General features: G+C 30.0%; 2 protein-coding genes and 1 pseudogene across 2 annotated transcripts; all 3 read left to right on the forward strand.

Moving 5' to 3' along the window:
• Positions 1 to 2,251: 2,251 nt before the first annotated feature.
• On the forward strand, positions 2,252 to 3,224 carry LOC140918722 (uncharacterized; annotated as a pseudogene).
• A 3,760-nt stretch (positions 3,225 to 6,984) lies between these two features.
• Positions 6,985 to 14,958, forward strand: LOC101492411 (alpha-amylase 3, chloroplastic-like). Its single transcript, XM_004514715.4, has 13 exons — positions 6,985 to 7,377; positions 7,784 to 7,914; positions 8,068 to 8,122; positions 8,202 to 8,324; positions 8,425 to 8,545; positions 8,938 to 9,293; positions 10,220 to 10,878; positions 10,969 to 11,158; positions 12,153 to 12,259; positions 12,430 to 12,679; positions 12,847 to 12,969; positions 13,302 to 13,469; positions 14,465 to 14,958. The coding sequence occupies exons 1-13, from the start codon at positions 7,090 to 7,092 to the stop codon at positions 14,621 to 14,623; spliced, it is 2,730 nt and encodes a 909-aa protein (XP_004514772.1). The 5' UTR covers positions 6,985 to 7,089; the 3' UTR covers positions 14,624 to 14,958.
• A 2,941-nt stretch (positions 14,959 to 17,899) lies between these two features.
• On the forward strand, positions 17,900 to 20,170 carry LOC101492744 (pectate lyase-like). The gene is made up of 4 exons (XM_004514716.4): positions 17,900 to 18,278; positions 18,512 to 19,163; positions 19,315 to 19,578; positions 19,671 to 20,170. The coding sequence occupies exons 1-4, from the start codon at positions 18,055 to 18,057 to the stop codon at positions 19,893 to 19,895; spliced, it is 1,365 nt and encodes a 454-aa protein (XP_004514773.1). The 5' UTR covers positions 17,900 to 18,054; the 3' UTR covers positions 19,896 to 20,170.
• Positions 20,171 to 24,082: the final 3,912 nt, after the last annotated feature.

Consider the following 24,082-nt stretch of genomic DNA (forward strand, 5'->3'; position numbering starts at 1 on the left):
GAACAAATTATAAGAAAACAAATTACAATCACGTTAGAACAATTAATCCACTAATTCGAGAGTTTCAGACCTATCACATATTCTATCGAAGACTTAAATTTCTAAATTGTGACTCTATTTTTTATTTGACTATAGAATTAATCAAACAAGTGTAATCAACCCTACGTGAATTCGAGGAGTTGGACTAGGCCATAGAAAGTTTCTAAGAGCAACTCCAGTGGTTGAAATTTTTTTTTGTCAGCCATCGTAGAGTTACCGTCAAATTCAGTTTTAGGAAAGTTCATTGTTGGAGTGAAAGAAACTAGAACATCAGTTACCTCACAAATGAACGACACTTTGACAATTTAATAATAATAAAACTTATGACAGTTGTTATTTTTTATCGTTAATTTATATTTGAAAACCATTTTCTTATTAATTATTACAATTTGTTTCTCTTACTCTTAATTTTGTTCCACAATTTTTATCATACAATTTATTCTTTTAAGTTTCAGTTAACAATAATTTTTACTTATTTTTTCATCTTATTATTTCAAAAAAAAAATTTGTTTATGTCAAATGGATCCAAATCAATATAATCTTCAACAATCTTGGTTGCATTTTATGCAAAATTATCAACATCCTAATTTTCAAAATTCTCAATTACTGTCACCACTAATCAATCCCAATGTGTTTTATAAACCTCAAATGAATATTCAAGGTGGAAGGTTTACTTGTTATAAACTTGAAACATCGATTGATCTATGTTAGAGTGTCAAGTTTCATAATTTTTTACTCAAATGGTCTTAAAAAATACAATGGTCGAAGAGGGAGAAGAACATCATGGTCGAAAAAAAATCTCGAGAGCTACTCACAATAAATAAAGATACACTTCTTATTCAATCATGACTCGACGTTTCAAAAGATTCAATTGTCGGAGTTGACCAAAAAACATATGATTTTTGGTTAAAAACTGAAACAAATTATAATCAATATCGTGGGCAATTGCGAGAAAAGATACCAAGTCAACTAAAATCTCGATGACATCGAATAAATGATTTTGTTCAAAAATTTGTTGGGTGTTACAAACAAGTTGTTAGTGGAAAGAAAACTGGAAGCTCAACGAAGGATATTATGATCGTTGCATATGCTTTTTATTTTCAAGATACAGGTGGGTCATTTAATCATGAGTCTGCTGACGATTGCTAAAATGTGAACCTAAGTGGATGGGAGCATCAACTTAATGTTCTTCAAAAAGAACAAAGAGTTCTGCTTGTGGGGAGTACTCATCATCTACTAATACAAAAACAACAACAAATTATGAATTTGACTCAACATCACCAATGGAGCATCCAATGGGACAAAAGGCGGCAAAAAGAAAAGTCAAGACAAAGGCGGTTGAAACATCTCCTATTAATAATGTTGTGCAAGATACAATGAATAAAAAAATAGCAGTCTTAGAAAAATAGCACAAAAAAAGGAGGACGAGATGAAAATCAAGGCAATGGAGATTATCATGAAAGATACATCAGAAATGAGTGAGAGTCAACTTCAAATTCCTGAAATTTATTGTAATAAACTTAAAAAAAAGTATGGTTTTTAGTTAAAATATTGTTGTAGTTTTTTTTTTAATAAAAAAAATGGACATTATGTAAAATGACTATTAATGTTACTTTAATTAATAATAATTTTCTCTTTCTCAAACTAACTGTTATTCAAACCAGTCATTAGTCAAATTAACAATTATTTAAACTAGCCGTTAATTAAACTAGCATTATTCAAACTAGTCGTTAGTCACACTAGCCGTTATTCAAACTAGCCGTCAATCAAACTAATCGTTATTCATTTAATATTATATATATACTTTCATTCTTAAAAACAAATATAGAAATCTTCTGACGCTCCTATATTTATTTTTATTAAGTTGTTTAATCTCTTTCACTCAATCATCTAATGGATCCAAACAATTTAGAAGAACTCAATAAATTATTCTGGGAGTTGATAGAAGATGAATTTTTGGACAACACTGATTAGGAACTATTGAAGTCAACGTTTGAGAGGCAATAACAATCCAAAGTTTCTACTAGGCACAAACAAAGAAGAACAATCATATATAGAAATCTTGAAGAAGGGGATACTCGATTGTTCAATGACTACTTCTTTGAAAATTCAGTATACACATGTGATCAATTCCGACGACGATTTTGAATGCATAGACACATATTTTTTTTGAATTGTTACAACACTTGGAAATCATGATGAGTATTAGCAAATGAGGATCGATGCAACTGGTAAAATGAATTTTTCACCATTGCAAAAATGCACAACTGCTATTCATATATTGGCATATGGATCTCCCGGTGATAGTGTAGATGAATATTTCGAATTGGCAAAAGCATTGCAATTGAATGCTTAGAGAGATTTGTAAGGGGAGTGAACGAGATGTTTGGAGCTGAATACTTGAGAAGATCCTACAACAATGATATTCGTCGCTTATTACAAATGGGGAGGCACATGGCTTTCCAGGTATGTTAGGTTCTATTGATTGTATGAACTAGGAATGGAAAAACCAGTTTTGTCGAGGTGATCATGGTAAACCCACGATCATGCTTGAGGCAGTGACATCACAAGACTTATAGATTTGACATGCATTTTTTTGGCATTGCAGGTTCAAACAATGACATTAATGTGTTAAATCAAGCCAATGTGTTTAACAATGTTTTTGAAGGACACACTCCTAAAGTGCAATATACAGTTAACATAACTCCATATAATTTGGGATAATATCTAGCAGATGACATCTATCCCGAATGGGCTGCATTTTTCAAGACAATCCCAATGCCACAAGGAGAAAAGAGAAAACTATTTTCCCAAAAACAAGAATCAACAAGAAATAATGTGGAGTGAGCATTTGGAGTGCTCCAATCTAAATTTGCAATTATACATGGTTCAACGCGTGCTTGACACATGGAAACCCTCAAACATACAATATATGTATGCATCATATTGCATAACATGATCGTTGAAGACGAACACATACATATGGTGGTAATTTTGATTACTCTTATAATGACATTGATAATAACGTCTCAACAACTGAAACAAATAATGGTCTTCATTCTAATCTTGTAACAAGATTACAAAAGAGAGTAAGTATATGTGAAAAACGAAGTCATCAACAACTTCAAACAGATTTAGTAGAGCATATTTGTGAGCGCTTTGGACATGAGAATAACGAAATTTAAATTTATTATTTACTTTTATCATTTTTAATTATTTATATCATATATTTAACTTTTAATTTTTATTATTGTTATAAAAATTTAAGTTTATTTTTTTTTTAAATAATGTATAATAATATTAATTAAAATATTTAAATTAATATTTATAATAAAATTAAATATAAATAAAATATTAATATATGAATTAAAGTTGTGAGACTTAATATGATTCTTAAGTATTAAATTAAGTAAATAATACTTAATTAGGGTTCGGGCCCAAAAACCCTAACCGACCCAAACTGCAGTTGGACTTTATATACCCATTTCCGCCCAATAAAAAAATTGGGTCGGCGGGTAACGGGTAAACGAGTAATGGGTTCATGCGGGTGGGGTACATGCGGGTTTATCCTTTTTTTTGACATATTTTATTTTTTGGCCCAATAACATTTTTTTGGTCAATTTATTTTTTTTGTCCATTCATTTTCTGGTTATTTTTTATTAAAAAGTCATTTTATCTATTTTTTTTCAACATTGTATTTATTTAACTAGTCTAATTTTTTGTTTAAAATTGAGTAATTTTTTCCCTCTGGGTATAATGAAAATTCTAGAACTCTAATTTTTAGATGTTAAAATAAAAATAAACCATTAAAGCATCATTGATATATATCTAACTAATTTTCAAGCATGTTTATAAATCTCAACATTGATATATACTCCACCAATTTACAATGAAATGCAAACATATTTATAATTCTAACCATTAAAATGTAAACTTAATATACATTGTACATTCATGTTTATAAAACCTAAAGATGTTAAACTAAATGTCAATGTCCTTATAAAAAATCAATACAAATAATATCAATATCCACCCTTGTCATCTTTGCCGACCAATCTAAAAAATTGAACAAAAATTAATTAGTAATCACTAATTAGAGTACAAAATAACTATGCAACAAACTTAATATAGCTATTTTACTATTCTCTTTCAAATTCAATGGATGAATATAAAACAATATCAGTCCAAAGTAGTAGTTAAAAATCATATTCATAACTATTAATTATCTTTACAAAAGCACAATTTAAATTCAATGGAAAAAAATGTAATACAAGGCTTAACAAGACTTAAAATGGAAAAAAAAGGTAGCACCTCTTTTAACAAGACTTATAAGGCAGTCAATCTGCAAAACAATCACACTCATTAACATATAAAAAAACACACAAAAAGATATAATATAAAACTAATAAGAAGAAAATGAAATAAAAAAAGAAAGAAGTTAGTCATTCCATTTAAAATTGGTAAATCTAAAAAATAAAAACAATGAATATATTACGATTTAATTTTACCTCTCAAATATGTGAAAAACACACAAATATATGAAAAACACAAGACAAATCCATGCAAAACATTAAACAAACATAATGAAATAAAAAAAAAGTTAGTCATATAAATTAAAATCAGTAAATAAAAAAAATATAATAAATGTATTATGATTGTGTATCACCTTTAAAATCTGGAAAATGCATAAGTCTATTTTGAGTATTTTGAAAACAATCTAAAATAAATAAGCATATAAAATAAAAGAAAAACATTGTTAGTCAAACCCTACCAAAAAAATGACATACAAAGAAAAAAGCTAAACTTTATTAACACAATAACTTAAACAAGACTCGTATAGTTTAAAACGTGAAATCATATAGTTTAAAAAGAAAGATAAGTGATGAAAACCTGAACGAATATCATTCGTTTCACGGCACTAATCGTTGTTCCTTTTAGGGTTGAGCGAGAGAGAGAGATTCATGAAGTGGAAGTGGGATTGAGACTCATGAGATGAGGGTTGTGAAAGTGAGGGCGACTGTTGAGTGAAGTGTTGGCTAGGGTTTAGAAAGATCACAGTGAAAATTAGGGTTGGACTTGAAATGACCCAGCCCAATAAATAAAAAATTAATTACTAATATTAATAATAATAATAATAATAATATATATTTTATACGGGCGAGTCGGTCACCGACGGTTTAAAATTCTGAACCCGAACCCGCCCGCGTCAACCCCCTTAAACCCTAAAATGTGACCCATCAATTCGATTGGGCTGATCCAACCCACCCATTTCCTTTTCACCCGAAGCGGGTCGGGCGTTGGCAGCCGGGTCGCGCATCTTGTCCAGCCCTAGCTCTAAGGAACCCAACTCTAATTGTGACAAAATTGAAAGTTAGTTTACGATCTATGCTTTAGTTGTTTTTTCTTTGTTTTGTTTTGTTTTGTTAAGGTTATGTCTAATTTTAATGTAAATCGCAAGTCTTCCTTTTGTACTTGAACCTTAATATATGCTATTTAACTTTTTCCTAGCCAATTAATGTTTGTTTTATCCAAATTAGATAGAATATTTGTTTTTTTTAATTCAACCACCAATTTTAACTTTGATGACAATTCTTTTAGAGGAGGAAAATTGTAACTTCCTAATTTACTTAGAAAACTTTCTTTCTAAATAAATTGGATAACCCAAACTAAACACACAAACTATCATTTTAAATATTTGTAATATATTAATTTCAGATATGGTAATAGATTAGATTCTACTTATTAATTAATTAAGTTTATAAATATGTCAAACTAATTGAAAAAAACAGAAAAGTTTATAAAAGGAAAATTTAGATAAACTACATATTTTTTAATATATGTACGTAAAACTTATAAATAAAAGAAGCTTATAAAAAGAATAGATATAGTCATATGTTATTTCATCACATTGATAATCATTGATTGTTGGCATGTGCACACTGACCTCGGACAACCTTAAAAATATCCAAATATTTTTTAAAAAGAAATATCCATCCATCCGTTTTTTGTTTATTTTCATATAATATTTCTGTTGTCATTTTGGTTAAAAAACCTGTCGACATCATTTATTTCTAACTTTTTATAGTACGGCCCACATTTTGTTTTTGTGGAAATAATATGGTCGACATTACTTTACCCTTAATAGAAGAAAGGAAATTTGGCATGCCTCATGCTTACATTCCTAGACTCGTTGATTCTATTTTCATTGTCAATATGGTTTATTTAGCAAATAATTTGTACATTTATATAAAACATCTCATCAATCCCAATGAAAAAATAAAATCATTGAAAATAAATTGAATAATCTAAATAAACTGCCATTTTAGTTATTCACAATGCGCGGATTAAAAATTTAAATTAATTTTTAAATTATTAAAATATTTTTTGAAAAATTAAATTTATTATTATAAAAATAACTAAAAGATATAATTTATTATTAATTTTATTTTGTTTTTATAAGATAAAAAATTAATTTAAATTTAGTTTAATTACAATTTTGATCTTTCTACTTTAGTTGAATCACGAAAATAATATCTCCATTTTATTTCTCTCTAGATTTAGACTAAAAATAGATTTTTCATCTAAAATATGATAAATTATTATTTTTTTGCGCTTATTTAACTTACACCATACCTCAACATCTCATAATACAATAATTGTACTTGAGATCTATAATAATAAATAACGTGGTGTTTCTTAAAAAAAATAATTTTCATTATTAAATTTTGGACCAAATTCCGTCTAAAGACAAAAAATGAGGAAAAATAAAATAAAAATATTATTTTCATGATTCAACTAAAATAAAAAATTAAAACTACAGTTAACTTTTAAATTTTTACCATAATCAAATATTAAAACCACATCGTCTTACATTTTTTGAAATTAAAATAATAGCTTAAAAAAAACAAAAATACAATAATTTAGTTATTTCTTTTGTGTCCACACACACTAGTTGGTGGAATCTAAGAGCGAGAGTGGTGTGTGTTTTCATTTTCTCTTCACCATCTCCTTCTTCCTTGCAAAAGGAACCAGCAGCACCACCACCATATCATGAGCATCTCCACCACCGTTTTCTCTGACCCACTCTTTAAACTATGCCACTACCGAAACAGAGTAGCTTCCATTCACCGTTTCAAGCCAAATCAGCACACTCTCTTTTCCTCTTCAATATTCTCCAATAATAATAACTATGATTCTTGTTCTTGGTCATTCAAGCCACCCCACAAGTTTTTTCGTCCAAAGTTTGAAGCTTTTGCTGTAAATACTGATACCCTTGAACCCCTTCAAGCCTCTGATGTTGTCTTCAATCAGATTTATCCCATCAACAGAGTTGAACTGGTATCACACCTTTTTGCTTTTGAACATTGTTTGGTTTGTAGAGAAAGTTCTGGACATACCCAGATGAAAAAGTTTTGTTTTTTCAAGTGGAAATAGTGAAAAAGTTGAAGGGGATTATGAATTTTGTTTTGTATAAAGTGGTAAAAGTTTGGATCAGCTTCATTGTTGTTATATTATTTACTTTTTGGGTCATCATGTTTTCTTTTGTTTTTCTGAAAATGTAAAAGTTTTCCAAGTTCAATTAAATAAAGTCACATGTACATAAAAGGCAAAGAGCTTTATTTCTTACTTATTTTCCCTTTTTTTTGAATATATTTTTCTTCCTTTTTTGCTTTACAAGTAGATAGATATAGTTTGGTGTTTGGCATTGATTGAATTTTTTTCTTACTTGAAATGGAATTTGCAGGTGGAGGGAAAGGTCTTTATAAGATTAGATCAAGGGAAAGATTTGGAGAATTTGGAGCTTACAGTTGGATGCAGTCTACCAGGAAAATGGATTCTACATTGGGGAGTTTCGCGCGTCGATGATATTGGAAGGTAAAACATGTTAAATTAAGGTGTTTGAATTTGTTTTCATTCTAATTTTGTGATATCTTGTAATTGTACTTTATTTGGTGATTTGATATCATATCAAGAGCTAAATCATAATGTTTCAATGAAGATGATTACAATGTGAGTTTGATTCTGCAGTGAATGGGATCAGCCTCCGCGTGAAATGATTCCTCCCGAATCTGTTCTTATAAAGGTATACAACGGTTTCATGAATTCTCATGATCTCACATTTTGGCAATGTTGAATGTTAGAGTGTGAAGTGAAAATTTCAGGACTATGCAATAGAGACACCATTGAAGAAATCATCATCGGATTCTAAAGGAGATACTTTTCATGAAGTCAAGATTGGTCTTAAACCAAGCGATGAGATTTCAGCAATTAATTTTGTTCTCAAGGTTTATGTCTTTACACACAACCATTGGATATGTTTGTTAAAAGTTAAAAATTCATTATTTTTTTTCCTAAATTCCAATTTGGTTGCTCGCGGCGATGCAGGACGAGGAAACTGGTAATTCGTATCACCACAAAGGAAGAGATTTCAAGGTTCCTCTGGTCAACAATCTTAAGGAGGGTGCTAATTTAATTGGACCTAAAACAGGCTTTAATGTGTGGCCAGGTTTTTTGAAATCACTATGCATTATTTTTGCTTCTTCAATGAATTCTATTTTGTATCGCTTAATTTGCATTATATCATGGCTTTATTTTCTTAATCAAAGTGTTAAACAAATCATAATCCTATGATATGTTATAGTCCATAGTTCCGATTGGTTCATGTTTCTGTATATTGCTGCTAGTTCTGTAAAAGAGAAACATTTTCATAAGATGCTAATAGGTAACGAGCAATAGAGTAAACAGACATTAAAAATTATTGCAGCAAAAAATGTAGGGATCCAATGCATATTTAAACCTTTATTTTATTTATTTTTTAATCCTTTCAGCTTTGTCGTCACAACATTTTCTTAATGAGTTTGAACTGACATATTTTTCACGGTTTTTCTTCACACGTAGGGGCCTTAGGGCAGACATCTAACACTCTCGTTGAGTCTGAAGCAACAGAGGACAAAGCTCATGAAAACAACAGTGAATCTGAAAATCCAAAAGAGGGAAGTAGTCAAGTCAAAAGTTTCTATGTAGAACTTCCTGTTACCAAGGAAGTTACTGTCAATAACTCTATCAGTGTCTCCATTAAGAAATGCTTGAAAACAGCTAAAAATCTCTTAGATTTAGAAACAGATGTACCGGGAGATATTCTGCTTCACTGGGGAGTTTGTAGAGATGATTTAAGAAAGTGGGAAGCTCCACCTGCTCCTCATCCACCGGAAACTGTCGCATTTAAAGACAAAGCTTTGAGAACTCAATTAAAGGTAGTAGGGGTTCAATGAGTTGCACATTTTTTGTTTTCTATGTTTTAGCACTTTTCAGGTTATTTTTAGTTTATTTCATCACTATTGCTTCATTGATGAATGATGATGGTACTATGCTTGAATACTTGCATAGATTTTAGACCTGATTTTTGCGTACTTATTGAAATCATTGTAGTTAAATATGCTTAAATGGTTTGTCTTTCTATGGTAACTTACTGTCGTGTCAACCTTAAAGATGATTAAGTTTAAATTCGAGCGGAAGTGTTAGAATATGTGAATAATATAATATTTGGGTTGTGAGCATTGATTTAAAAAATTTTAGACTATTTCTTAGGATTGATTTACACGTGTCTTTTATATTTCATGTTTTGCTTCCTTAATTAAGATTAGTAGTCTAGTAACAGTGTAAATAATGGTGTTGGCTATGTCATTTATGTCGAACCATAATCACCATTTAAAGTTTTTATTCCTTTTCTTCACTCCTTCCTTATCTAAACCACTATAATTTAAACAATATATATAGATTAATATATCTTCATTATGATCAAAATATTAAAGATACATGCATTGCGGAAAAGACCTAAAAAAGTACCAATACTAAGGACAGACCGAATGGTGGATAGTTAGGAAAAATGAAATGGAGTATATTAAGGGAAATGATGGATACCTAAAGGAAGAGGAAGATTAGGGAAAACTATAAGAGAATTTAATGAAATGGAGTATATTAAGGGAAATGATGGATAGCTAAATGGAGTATATTTAAGCCACTTTTTATTCTTAAAAAGTTTTTATTTGTATTTTGTTTACTTGTTCTTCTCCTTTCTCTTTGAAAATTTGGATTATGTTAGTTAGAATGTAGTATTCTAGTTACATTACGCACCTTCGTGTTTTATTTGACATATTTTCGTGTCCTTTCTCTTATTTAGTCAAAAGGCAGTGGAGAGGGAAGTTCAGTACAAATCTCTTTGGAAGAAGAATTTTCAGGATTTCTTTTTGTTCTTAAGCTAAATGGAAATTCTTGGTTAAATTACGAAGGAAACGATTTTTACGTCCCTCTCTCAACTTCTGGTAACTTAATTATCGGAAACATAGAGGATCAATCAACAGTCGTACAGAGTGAAGTGACTGAAGAACCAAGTCAAGAGGAATCCGACTCTATATTTACCGATGAAATAATCACTGAAATAAGGCATTTGGTTACGGGCATTTCATCTGAGAAGCGTCGAAAAACAAAATCCAAAGAAGCGCAAGAAGTCATTCTTCAAGAGATCGAAAGACTGGCTGCTGAAGCCTACAGTATCTTCAGAACCTCCGTTCCAGCTTTCTCAGAGGAAACTATTGTGGAACCCGAAGTTGTGCCTGAGGTTCCTCTAAAAATAACTTCGGGAACAGGCACTGGGTTTGAAGTAGTATGCCAAGGGTTTAACTGGGAATCTCATAAATCTGGAAGATGGTACATGGAGCTTAAAGAGAAAGCTGCGGAATTATCGGCTCTTGGATTCACTGTGATTTGGTTACCACCACCTACAGATTCTGTTTCACCCGAAGGATACATGCCGAGGGATTTATATGATTTAAATTCTAGGTACTCGATTAAAACCCATTAAAATAATCATACACCTTTACAATAAGGAAGTTTTGAAATTGACTGTTATTTTTTTATTTTATATATCAGATATGGTAGCTTTGATGAATTGAAGGATGTGGTGAAAACATTTCATAAAGCTGGAATCAAAGTGCTAGGAGATGCTGTTTTGAATCACCGCTGTGCACAACATCAGAATCATAATGGTATTTGGAACATATTTGGAGGTCGCCTCAATTGGGACGATCGTGCCGTTGTTGCTGATGATCCTCATTTTCAGGTATGTTTGTGAGGGTTTTGGATAAAGCATAGCTCAATTGGTTGATGCTGATGATCCTCATTTTCAGGTATGTTTGTGAGGGTTTTGGATAAAGCATAGCTCAATTGGTTGATGCTGATGATCCTCATTTTCAGGTATGTTTGTGAGGGTTTTGGATAAAGCATAGCTCAATTGGTTGATGCTGATGATCCTCATTTTCAGGTATGTTTGTGAGGGTTTTGGATAAAGCATAGCTCAATTGGTTGAGCTATGACGACAAAAGCAATTGAAAGTTCCTTTTGTTATATTCTAGCTTACATAATATGATACTGTTGTTTTTCTAGGTAAATTTGATTTATGTATATATATACTTGAAACAAGACAAAAAGGAAAAAAAGGACAGATTTCTTGATATCCTTGCATCATGAAGATTTCTTAGTAACACCTAGAACCTTCGACAACGAGAAACCACAGATTTATGACTACTAGATAATAATTTGATTTTAGAAAAAAAGAATTTGCACAAACCAATTGTTTCCTCATGTTAATCGAATGCCACCTCCCGCTTTCATCTCATGTCTCTTGAAATTGGGACTCCAGTAAAAAAAAAAACTGGAAGAAAGGAGGAGTAGCTTGAGAGAGAATACGAAGAAAACTAGTGCTAGCAATAAATGCAAAACTTACACTCACGCGTAGATAGAGGAGGTGCAGTTTTAAAGAGAGAAAGAGATCCCAACCATTCCTTCAAATCTAATGGTTATTATTTAATACTCTCACATCTCACAATAAGACATCTTCTCACTTGATATATATATATATATATATATATATATATATATATAGCATAGCGGCAGAATTCATACAAACTAAATGGAGAGAAAAAGGGGTATCCTTGGTTCAAACCCGCACCGGAGCATATCAAATGTCTGCAGCTACCATCTGAGTTGTACTTACGGGACAAATTATATATATATATATATATATTGGTAATTGATATTCTTTCTTTTATATACAGGGGAGGGGAAACAAGAGTAGCGGAGATAATTTCCATGCGGCTCCAAACATTGATCATTCACAGGACTTTGTGAGAAAAGATCTTACAGAATGGTTATGCTGGTTAAGGTTTTCATTCCAAATCCTCATTTTCAATTTCAATAGCTTACTATTAGCTAAAAAATGTGTGAAAATTGTGTCAATGGAAATTATATCCAATCAGTTTATTAGTAGTTCATACATTACATTGATATTGTAGGGGCTATTTGCTTTGTGAAAACTTTTCCTGGTTTTTTCAGGGAAGAAATTGGGTATGATGGGTGGAGGCTTGACTTTATCAGAGGATTTTGGGGTGGCTATGTAAAGGACTACATGGACGCTACTGAACCGTACTTTGCTGTGGGAGAGTATTGGGATTCCCTCAGTTATACGTATGGTGAAATGGATCATAATCAAGATGCGCACAGACAGAGGATAGTTGACTGGATTAGTGCTGCCGGGGGTACTGCTGGTGCATTTGATGTTACAACCAAAGGGATTCTTCACTCTGTAAGCACTCACCTCGATGGTTTCAATAACTTCTCTTCAAATTTACTTTTCATGTGTAGAAATGTTCTAGGCGAATTAGACGAAATGAAAATTTGACAAAGCTGCTTCTTTTTAATTTAATCTTCGCAACCTTGATGACTTTTCATTTGAACTTTTTTCCTTTTTAGGCGTTGGATAGATGTGAATATTGGCGCTTGTCAGATCAGAAGGGAAAACCACCCGGCGTTCTTGGATGGTGGCCATCTCGTGCTGTTACTTTTATAGAAAATCATGACACTGGTTCTACACAGGTTTGAACTTCCACTTTCAAAAATAGCTTGGTAAATTTGATGTTACTAGTAAAATCGGAGATTCCAATTTGACAGGTTTTTGTTTCTTTATAATATGTATATGTAGATCCATAGTAGTGTAATTAATTAGAAACACTTGCAAGAGTTTTATGTATATTTTATGCATATAAAAGTAATGGATGAAAGGATTTATGTTTTTATTCACTCTTATATTCGTTGGATAAGCATAATATAATTAAGCTAAGTTTAGAACTAAAACCATTGAATTTAATTGGTTATACTGTTTTGATGTGCAAACTATCATCAATTTTCTTTCATATTTTCTCTTGAAGGGTCACTGGCGATTTCCCCACGAAAAAGAAATGCAAGGATACGCGTACACTCTTACTCACCCAGGAACTCCATCTGTGTTCTTTGACCATATTTTCTCTCACTATAAAACTGAAATAGCGGCACTTATCTCTATAAGGAAACGGAACGGGATCAACTGCAGGAGCACGGTGAGTATCGGAACTTTATATTATAAACTACTTAGTATTGTGTAGGTGGATATTTTCGGGTTGGATGATGATCAACTTCTTCTATGAATGTCAATGTGATTGAAACTGAATTAAAACTGAAATATCACTGTATTTTTACTGATATTTCTATTGAAGCACCGAAAATTCTAATCATAATATGGATGAAATTATGAAAACAATGATGTTTGGACAACAAAATGAAAATATCTCTACTTGCAACATTACCTAAGAATCCATGTTTTTGGTGCTGGGAGGTAAAACATGAACAACATAAATATTTTTTTCCTTGGTGTTATGGGAACCATACCTGTTTGGTTTGAGAAAACATTTTCCGTTTTCTTTATCTCACTTTTATTTACAAAATTGCCTCGTTTTCTTTAAGAGTCCCACATTTCTATAGAGTGGTACTTCTTCACCTTATAAATAGGTTTTGTAGAGTTGAGTTAGGTCTAATCCAAATTCTAAGATAATATCATAATCTATCAAAGATCGGTTGAGACATCTGCTATTAGGCCATGCAGCTCACACTCTAGATGTCTAGTCTTGAGCGTGAAGGGTGTGCTAAGTGTCCTGCATTGGATGAAATATGACCTAAAATAGTGTTTATAAGTGGAAGACATCTCCCACCTTACAAGACGATTTTGTTCAATTGAGTTAGGTTTAACCTAAATTTCAAGATTTTCAATATACTTCCTATTTTCAGTATTTATAAATGAAACTGCAAAAACAACATTTTCTGGTTTCCATTGTTTCCTGTTCTGTTTAGATAGGTAGATGAAAAAATTGAAAACAAGGTGATACCTTTGCAATTAAAAATATAAACAGAAAATATTTTCTGATACCAAACAGACCCCTAGGGTTTGATGTTTTTCACAATCAAACTCTGAAAATGTTAGCCATTATTTGTGCAACTGATGTAATGTATAAACATAGAATACTATTGGAAAACTAACCTTTCTCTCCTTATGTTAAAGGTTCAAATTTCCAAGGCAGATAGGGATGTTTATGCTGCTATCATTGACGAAAAAGTCGCTATGAAGATTGGTCCTGGTCATTTTGAACCACCTAGTGGTTCCCAAAACTGGTCATCAGCTTGGGAGGGAAGAGACTATATGATTTGGGAGGCATCATAATATATTAATTAGTTTGTATCTTATACGTGTATATATATACACGTTTGTTTGTTTATTTATTCGGATGACGGTGTTAGGTGCGACAAACTACAATTTAAGCGAGTTTGCGGCACAGAAGCATCATTATAAAGAAGAAGGATGCAGATGGTTCATTTCAGCTAAAGTCTGGTTGATCTGAAACTAGATTCAAATCAATAATTGAGATTGAATTGTTGTATCATTCTTACTATGTTTATAATTTGTATTGTATTTAAATTGCTACAAAAATGTATTCAACAATTGGCACTTATAGTATATAGCCATCAACTTTTGAAGTAATGGATTTATCTTAGAAATGATTTGGTCTATACTCGTTGGAGGAGTGTTGGCATCGTATTTGTTAACACTCTTTTGAAGACATACTCTTCTATTGATTGAAAAATACATGTGTATTATGATGCCCTTACTAGAGCGTTGGAATCTCTCTCTTTATAAACTCTAGTAGTTAGGGGTGGACAAAGTTCAGAACCGGTTTTTCAGTTTAAAAAATTGAACCGAACTATTTTATAAATTGGTGCACTGGTTTATTATTTGAACCGAACTGAACCAGTTTAACTTAATTTTTTTTATTTATATAAGCTAAATTTTATATAACTACCCCTAGTTATTTCTAAAAAAAATTCGGTTCAAGTTTTTTGAAATAAAAATCAGTTCGGTTCAATTTTTTTAACAGAAAATCAGTTCGGTTCGATTTTTTCAAACTGAAAACCGGTTTAGTTCGGTTTTAGTTTTAAAAATCAGTTCGAAAACAGTTCAGTTCTCAATTTTTATAAACCAGTTCAATTCAAAAACAGTTTGATTCAGTTCAGTTCTGCAGTTTGGTTCAATTTTTGGTTTTTTTGAACACCCCTACTAGTAGAGGCAGAGGTATGTCTTATGTGTTTAATTAGGGATAGATGTATGTGTTTAGTTGGCGGTGTAGTTCTGGTGAAAATATGATAGACCGACATATAAAAGTAATAGTTTAAGTCGGACTAAATTTTTTTAAAAGCTTATTTAGTTAAAAAGACTAAGTTAAGATTATTGAAAAGTCTTTTGAAACTATTAGGTGGACCTAGTTAATTAAATATAAATTTTTATCACAATTATTATTATTATTATTATTATTATTATTATTATTATTATTATATTAACTTATGTTTTTTGTATTAAATCATATTAGTTTGCATTATTGTTTGAAATATTTAAAGATATTATTTTAAAACATAATTGAAATGTGATGTAATATAATGTTAGATATTTTAGAAGATCATGTTAGAAAACAAAATAGAATTTAAGCTTCTTGTCATGTTAACTTGTTTGTCTATTTACAAAATATGAGTGGTGAGTGGTGTAAATTTTTAAAAAATAATAGTGGAGTAGACTTTTAAACAAATTTTCAAAACTTATAATTGAAAATGTCAGATCATACCTTAAAATTGAGCATTTGTTAAGTAATAGATCAAACTTGAACTTAACATTTTCAATGTAGGTCAAGGTAAATGCTCATCCTAAGCAACAAGTACAAAGGCTTTGGTACTTTTAGGTCCCGTTTGATAGACATGATATACATAAGTTATCATATTATGTCTTAATTTAGTGTTTGATGAACCAACATGATATGATAAGTTAATTTATAATTCTATCATATTCTATCTCTTTAGTTGAAATTTCTATCTTAAATATGAGCTGAGTTGGAAACCAGCAAAATATGATAAGAACAATAGTTTATTCAATTACCCTTATAAAATATAAATTGAAATATAATATAATATAATATAAATATAAAAAAATTCTAAAATATAATCTGAAATATAAAAATGTAAATCTAATCAAATAGAAAAATAATTAATAGAATTTTATATTAAACTTAAAAATGAAATATTAATATTTAATTTAAAAAATGTTTATGATTTTACACAAGGGTAGTTTTGTCTTTTTATATAATTTAATAAATTAGTATTCACAATTATAAAAATATGAAAGTTAATTATAATTTTAAAATAAATATAATTTGTTTACAAGGTATTTTTGCCATTTACATATAATTTATATCATATCTTTATTTACATTCTAACAAATAAAATATAATTATTTGGTTATTCATAATCTTGTTTTTAAAATTTAAATTTTTTATTTAGTAATGTCAATGGATAGTTTTAATATAAAATTAATTCATTACTTATTTAATTTTTTTTTGTTAATTTATAATATTTAAAATATAATAAGTTAATTTAAGAAAACGAAATGTAATTATTCACAATAATAATTTTGCTATTTAAATATAATATATTATATCATATATGATGAAATGTGTGTCAAATACATGACAACATAAAATGTTATTATGTGTATATCAAACACATGATATGATAATGTTTATTATGTCACTATCTTATCATATACTATCATATCTTTATATTTTGTTTATCAGTTTATCTGTATCCCGCAGATTAGGGTCTCTATTTAATCCATTGTTGACTAGTATGGAACTTCATAACTCCATACTTGCATTTTACAACAATAGCAATATACAAATAGAAAAAAAAAACCATCCAATGATAAATTTTTTCATAAATGTGAAAATTGAATTTATATATTATAATAAAGTGTAATTAGTGTTATAATGTTAAATTTTAGTGGCAAGTAATTTATTATCACCATTGTTGCCACCATGCTACAATGTTGATGTTAAATCATGTACAATAATCAATTTTCATTTTTTTCACATTAATTTTTGGCGAATACTAAGGTTTTCATTAAAGAATAGGAAAATAAATCCTGGTGATTTTACGTAATGCAAAAATTATGTCTATATAATTCTTTATATTCTGTCTTAGAAAAAAAAAATCCTTCCGTTCAATAAAAAAAGAATTGTTTACTTGAAAATTTTAACATATGAGAGTCATTAAATGCTATTTTGTAAAATAAAGTCTATAGTAAGTAAGCAATTGAAATTTAGCATGTGGCCAAGCATTACGTGACAAAACGTTAATTATAATTCAAAGATCACCCATTTTTTAAAGGCTATGAAAAGCAATTGCAAATCGTAATTACAAGTGTTTCCTATTAATAGAATATGCAAATGAGTGAAAGGAAATTATTCAATGCAAGTTATTATGGCCACAAAAAATATTGGTCAATTTTCAAACGTAAAAAACCCGTTCGTCTAGCCTAATATTACTCCAACATGACCCAAAATTAGCTTATGACACATTTGATTTTCAAGTATAAAAACCGGTGAAACATTGAGAACTCAATCGGGAACTAATTTACTTCATTCTTTCATTTGTAGTGTCCCCAATAACAAGTGTTCTTTTCATTTTGTTGGCCTGGGGTTAGCTTCAATAATATTTGAAGTTAAAACCTTTGGTCAACATTAATTAGAAAAACAAAAAAAAAGCAATAATATAATGGCAAGATCACTTGACATTATCCTTTTTTTACTTTGTTTGGCAGTTCTCACTCCTACATTAAATGCCAATCCATTAGAGAAAAATGAGTATTGGGAAGAACATGTACCTGAGTTTGATTCATATTGGCAAGAAAGAGCTAAAGTTGCTAAAGAAGCCAATCAAGCTGCTTATTTTGTTGATCCTTATGCAGTTTCTGGCAACTTTACAGCTACTGTTAGCGAGTAAGAATTTTTCTATTTACACCCTACTATATCATATTCATCCAGCATTCGATTTTAAAACATCTTATTTGAATCTCCCACGACAATTTTATATTGCAACACTTTCTACAGTTGTTGCAACATTTGTAGGAGATTCAAATATGCAAATCATTCATTACAAATGAATCATTTTTTTAATCTATATTACCTTCATATGAAAATTAAAAATTTGTTTGGTGATTTTTGAAAAATAGAATCATAGCTGCAAAGAGTGCTAGAAGGAGCTTGAGGGGAAACAATAATGGAACATGCATGGCTACAAATCCCATTGACAGATGCTGGAGGTGTGACCCAAATTGGGCTAACAACCGTCAGAAGCTTGCAGACTGTGTTCAAGGATTCGGCCGTAACACCCGCGGTGGTAAAGGCGGTCCATTCTACGTTGTCACCGATCCTTCCGACAACGAATTGTTGGACCCAAAACCAGGTACTCTTCGTCACGCCGTTACACGTAACGGTCCTCTTTGGATCACATTCGCTCGTAGCATGGTCATCACACTCCAACAAGAGCTTATTATGTCTAGTGACAAAACCATTGATGGTAGAGGTGTTGAAGTTTACATTGCCAATGGTGCTGGTATCACTGTTCAATTTGTTAAGAATATTATCATCCATGGTATTAAGATTTACAACATTAAAGTTAAGGAAGGTGGTATGATTAGAGATTCTGAGTCTCATTATGGTTTTAGAACCAAGAGTGATGGTGATGGTATTTCCATTTTTGGTGCCAGTAATGTTTGGATTGATCATGTTTCCATGAGAAATTGTACTGATGGTTTGATTGATGCTATCATGGGTTCAACTGCTATTACCATCTCCAACGGTCATTTCACTGACCATAACGAGGTGCGTTTTTTCAAGCTCTGTCCAATTTTCAATCTTGGCTCATCAGCCAAAATTGAATGGTTGGATTTAGCGATACGAGCTCTGTTTATTTTTGACTTACACAAATTTAAAAATCTCAAGAAAATAACTTGTTTTGGATTTATGTATATAGGTGATGCTTTTCGGTGCTAGTGATGATTATTCAGATGATAAGATCATGCAAATCACATTGGCATTCAACCACTTTGGAAAGAGATTAGTCCAAAGAATGCCTAGGGCTAGATTTGGTTTTGTCCATGTTGTTAACAACGATTACACTCACTGGGAAATGTACGCCATGGGAGGTAGCCAGAACCCTACCATCATTAGCGAGGGTAACAGGTTTATTGGACCAGACAACGTAATGGTTGGCGGAAATCAATTGAATCTTAAAGAGGTATAGAATATTTCACACTGTATATGTATCTGATAGTGTACAATAATTAAACTCTGTATAATTAATTAATTTTATGTTTTTGTGTATTGAAGGTGACAAAGAGGGAATACACAGACGAGAGTGTGTGGAAAAACTGGCAATGGAGATCAATCAATGATGAGTTTTTGAATGGAGCATACTTTATTCAATCTGGACCAGAGCTTAAAAACAGACCATTTTCAAAGAAAGACATGATCACAGCTAAGCCAGGAAGTTATGTTGGAAGACTTACACGATATTCTGGAAACCTACAATGTCGTGTGGGTAAACCTTGTTAGTGTTTTGGTCATTTGTATTCCTGTCACTTCTACTCATTGCTACAAATGTGGCATATGGCAAAGGAGATAAAGAGGACCAATATGGAGTGTCTTATATATATATAGGCATAGAGTTTGCCTAATAGTTTTTTTTTCTTGTCTACTTTTCCTTCAATTTTGTTAAGGAAAAGATTGTTCCAAGAAAATCTTTATTCCAATGCTACAAAAGTACAAGAAAAGGGGTGTTACATTACTGCCAATAAAATTTATTCAATTCTTTTTGTTATTTTCTCCAATATTTTTCTTCTTCTTATTTTACGGCATTATCTACAAAATATAATATCAATCTATCATCGTAATATTGTAATTTTAAAGACAATATACACAAAAAATTAATTATACTTCGCCATTTCGTGATAACATAAAAAACTGATCGACGATAAGATGTTTTTGATTTAGTTTTTTTCTTTGCTAATACACTTTTTATTATTCAATAAAGTGTTATTACAAAAAAAATATGATACTACTTAGGCACATCAAATGTACAAGGAATGTTACAGTAATAATTTTCAATACTCTCTTCTTCATTATTGAATAAAAATTAATTGTGATCTAATTAATTATCTAGATCTCCCTCTATTTGAATAATTGTATAATCAAAATTGTTAACAATATAAAGAAAACTCCAATCTATTACATCACGATATTTGAAATAGATTTTGTGTATACACTTCCAAAAATTGCAACACCAATCAGAGTAACTACTATGAATTTGTTTGGTAAAATTAGTTGATAGTTTATAATTTATAGTATTAATTTAATTGAATGTTTGTTAAAATAGTTATTCAATTAGTTTAAAAATATAAATGACATAAAAAGACATTTTCAATTAAAAATAAACTTTATCAGTTAATGCTTAAAATATTTTAAATGTAGTAATTTGATTTTTTTAATTTAAAATTTATTAATTTGATATTTTTTTATTCATTTATCTATTTAATTTATTTAAAAATAAAGTAAATCAATAAATTATTTACTTAAAAATATTAATTATTTTAAAATTTAATTTATTTATAAATAATTTAAAATTTTAAATAAATTATTAATTAATCAGATATATCTTTTTCTATTTACTTTGCTAGTTTGTTTATTCTAATTGTAATAAATAAATTATTTTAAAAATATTTACTTTAAATTATTATTTATTAAAATTATTTTAAATTTTAAACTATATAAATTATTTTAAATTTTTATAATTATTTATGTTAAATTATAAAAGATAAAAAATAATTAACTTAATTGCAATTTTAGTCTATCTATTTTCTCCAATTCGCAAAATTAATTTATCTATTTTAAAAATTGTTTTGTCATCTTTCATATTTCTTAACTAAAAAAAATAATGATTTGACATATTTTAAATATGTAACTTATGATCTCACGATAAAGAACCATATAGATCATTACGAGAAATTTGTCATATATCTAAAGATGTGTCTAGTGTCGATTGTTACAATCGTGGGTATAAATGTGATATACTTATAGATATGAAAGAACCGTGGATATAAATGTGATATACCTATAGACATCGAATGAATCGTGGGTATAGGTACTTTTAAGTCTTCTGCACAATTGTTTCTCAAATAATCATAAATTTCTAATCTCATTATTCAAATCTCTCAAATCCTCCACCTGCGAACCCCTCTATCCACGATTAACCGTCTTCCGACAACAACATCCATCTACAACCTCCAATCTCACATGTAAGCAAATCGTTTACGAACATTAACCTATATTTTATTGCAACCTTATTGTGACCCCAACCCATCTTTTTAGCTTCATCTATGTTTAAGATAAAATTGTATAGAACAACTTGATAGAAACTAAATTTCTTATTTATTGAGAGTTGTACACATAGTGTATTTTATAATATTGATTCAATGTTTACAATGAGAGGAAAGAAGCTTATATACATTCAACAAGTTTAGTCGGTTATCGATTAGTGATCAATAACAAACTTTCTTAATTGCTAACTGAATTGTTAACAAAGTAAATTACTCTTATATTCCCCCCTCAAGCTCAAGGAGGTTGACTGAAGGCAAACACCTTGATCGTTTGCAATGAATTTATAGAAATTGGTTGGATGAAATTGGTTTGGTGAAGGAATCAGTAAGTTGTAAGGAAGTTGGAACATATTGAACCAGTAGTTGTTTGGCAATGACTTTTTCTTGAACAAAATGTATATCAAGCTCCATGCATTTTGTTCTTGAGTGGAAAATTGAATGGTGGGCAAGGAGAATAACACTGATATTATCACATATAAGTGTAGGTGTTTTGATGCTGACTTGTAACTCATGAAGAAGTGATTGAATCCATATGAGTTCAACCAATGTGTGAGTCATAATACGGTACTCAGCCTCAATGCTCGATCGAGCAACCAATTGTTGCTTCTTTGGTGACCATAATACTAAGTTAGGACCCATAAAAGTACATGATCCAGAGGTAGAACGACGATCATCGGGATCATTAGCCTAATCGATATCACTATAAACAATTAGAGAGATAAGAACATCATGATTACTAGGCTGTAATAGCATATCCACATCAGAGAAGCCCTTGAGATAACGAAGTATTCGAGCCATGAATTGACAAACCTTGTTACACTAAATGCAATTTTGGGACGAGTAAGAGTGGCATATTCTAATGCCCCAACAACTGACATGTACTTAGTAGGATCAACTAAGCTATCAGTTCTAAATTTACTCAATTTGCAGTCACTTATAAAAAAATTCAAGGCAAATGAGAATAATTGTTTTTGTGATATGTAATATTCAATGTAAAGTTACTCCACTTCCATACAAATTCACGTTGTGAATTGTGATTATTTGGAGTAGTATTAGTCTAAAACTACTCTAATGCATCTCTCAAGAGCTATCTTCATTTTGTTATTAAAACTAAAATCTTATTCTGCTATTAAAACCTACATTGAGGCAAAAGGAAAGAAGAGAAAGGGAAGAGCATTGAAGGCCCCTTTCAAGATGTGAAAGACCAAGGAAAGAAGGGGAGTGGAAGAACTTCGAGGGATAAATGCTACAATTGCTCGCTCTTGCTTTTGCAATAAAGGAAAAAGGGAGAAAAAGAGGGATTGGCGGAAAAAGTGCACGAGAGTTTTTTAAAGAGGAATTTAACTGCATCCCGTTTGATTTAATCCAATTGTCATTATCATCATCATAATAAAAAATGATAAAATTACTTAATTATATGATATTTTATAATAAAAAAAAATATATACACCCTTTGACCAAAAATAAATAAATAAATCGTTTGATTTTAAATATTACAAAAAACACTTAAAATTAGTCCAAATTTAGACCAAATATATGTGAATTTTTGGTAATTTTTAAAATATGATGAAGTACTCCCTCAATATCATAAGATAAAATAAAATAAACTACCTCAGACTTTATAAAAATAGTTCATCTTTCAAAGTAATAAAAATAATTTCCTAAATTTTCCATCGTGGTGGTAACTTATTCAAGGAAAATAAAAGAATTATTAAAAATATAAAATCAAAATTAGTTAAATTATTTTAGAGATAATAAAATTAAATATAACAAAGTAACTAATTAAATTTTAGACCATAAAACATAACTTTTCTGTTGACTACATACTAACTAGTATTGTGAGTATGGTCAAAAAAGTATTTAGAAGTATATCTTAATAAAGTAGGCCAATTATTTATTTTAAAAAATAACTTATGTACGTATACTTATGTATGAATTTCACGTAGAAAAAACAAATCAATCAATCGAAGTAGATTCAAGTGTGCAATGCGTGATTGTTGGGCACCATTAAAAGATAGCCAATTAAGTTTTTCACACTTTAATTGTATTAAATAAATCATACAATCATAAGACGTGATTTTTCTTGAGAAGTATCCAAATAAGTAATTAACAAAGATGCATGCATGATTGTTGAGCACCATTAAAGATATCCAATTAAGCTTTCAACACTTTAATTGCATTAATTCACGAATCAAAATATGTGATTTTTGATGGATATCATTATTCATTTATTTAATCAAAAAATTATTATTCATTAATTAATTTCCCCACACACAATCCAACTCAATTCACAAACCATATATGGATCTTCATTACACAAATTTACATATATTTCATCGATCTCTTAATGATCACGTGCACAAGAAA

This window comes from Cicer arietinum, chromosome 7, assembly GCF_000331145.2.
Source record: "Cicer arietinum cultivar CDC Frontier isolate Library 1 chromosome 7, Cicar.CDCFrontier_v2.0, whole genome shotgun sequence".
Classification (NCBI taxonomy): domain Eukaryota; kingdom Viridiplantae; phylum Streptophyta; class Magnoliopsida; order Fabales; family Fabaceae; genus Cicer; species Cicer arietinum.

Bases quoted from the DNA above. Each gene is read 5' to 3' on its own strand.
- LOC101492744 (XM_004514716.4), top strand. From the start codon at position 18,055: ATGGCAAGATCACTTGACATTATCCTTTTTTTACTTTGTTTGGCAGTT. The intron at 18,279-18,511 runs GTAAGAATTTTT...TTTGAAAAATAG, and splicing joins TTTACAGCTACTGTTAGCGA to AATCATAGCTGCAAAGAGTG. The intron at 19,579-19,670 runs GTATAGAATATT...TGTGTATTGAAG, and splicing joins ATCAATTGAATCTTAAAGAG to GTGACAAAGAGGGAATACAC.
- LOC101492411 (XM_004514715.4), top strand. From the start codon at position 7,090: ATGAGCATCTCCACCACCGTTTTCTCTGACCCACTCTTTAAACTATGC. The intron at 12,680-12,846 runs GTAAGCACTCAC...TTTCCTTTTTAG, and splicing joins CCAAAGGGATTCTTCACTCT to GCGTTGGATAGATGTGAATA. The intron at 12,970-13,301 runs GTTTGAACTTCC...TTTCTCTTGAAG, and splicing joins ATGACACTGGTTCTACACAG to GGTCACTGGCGATTTCCCCA.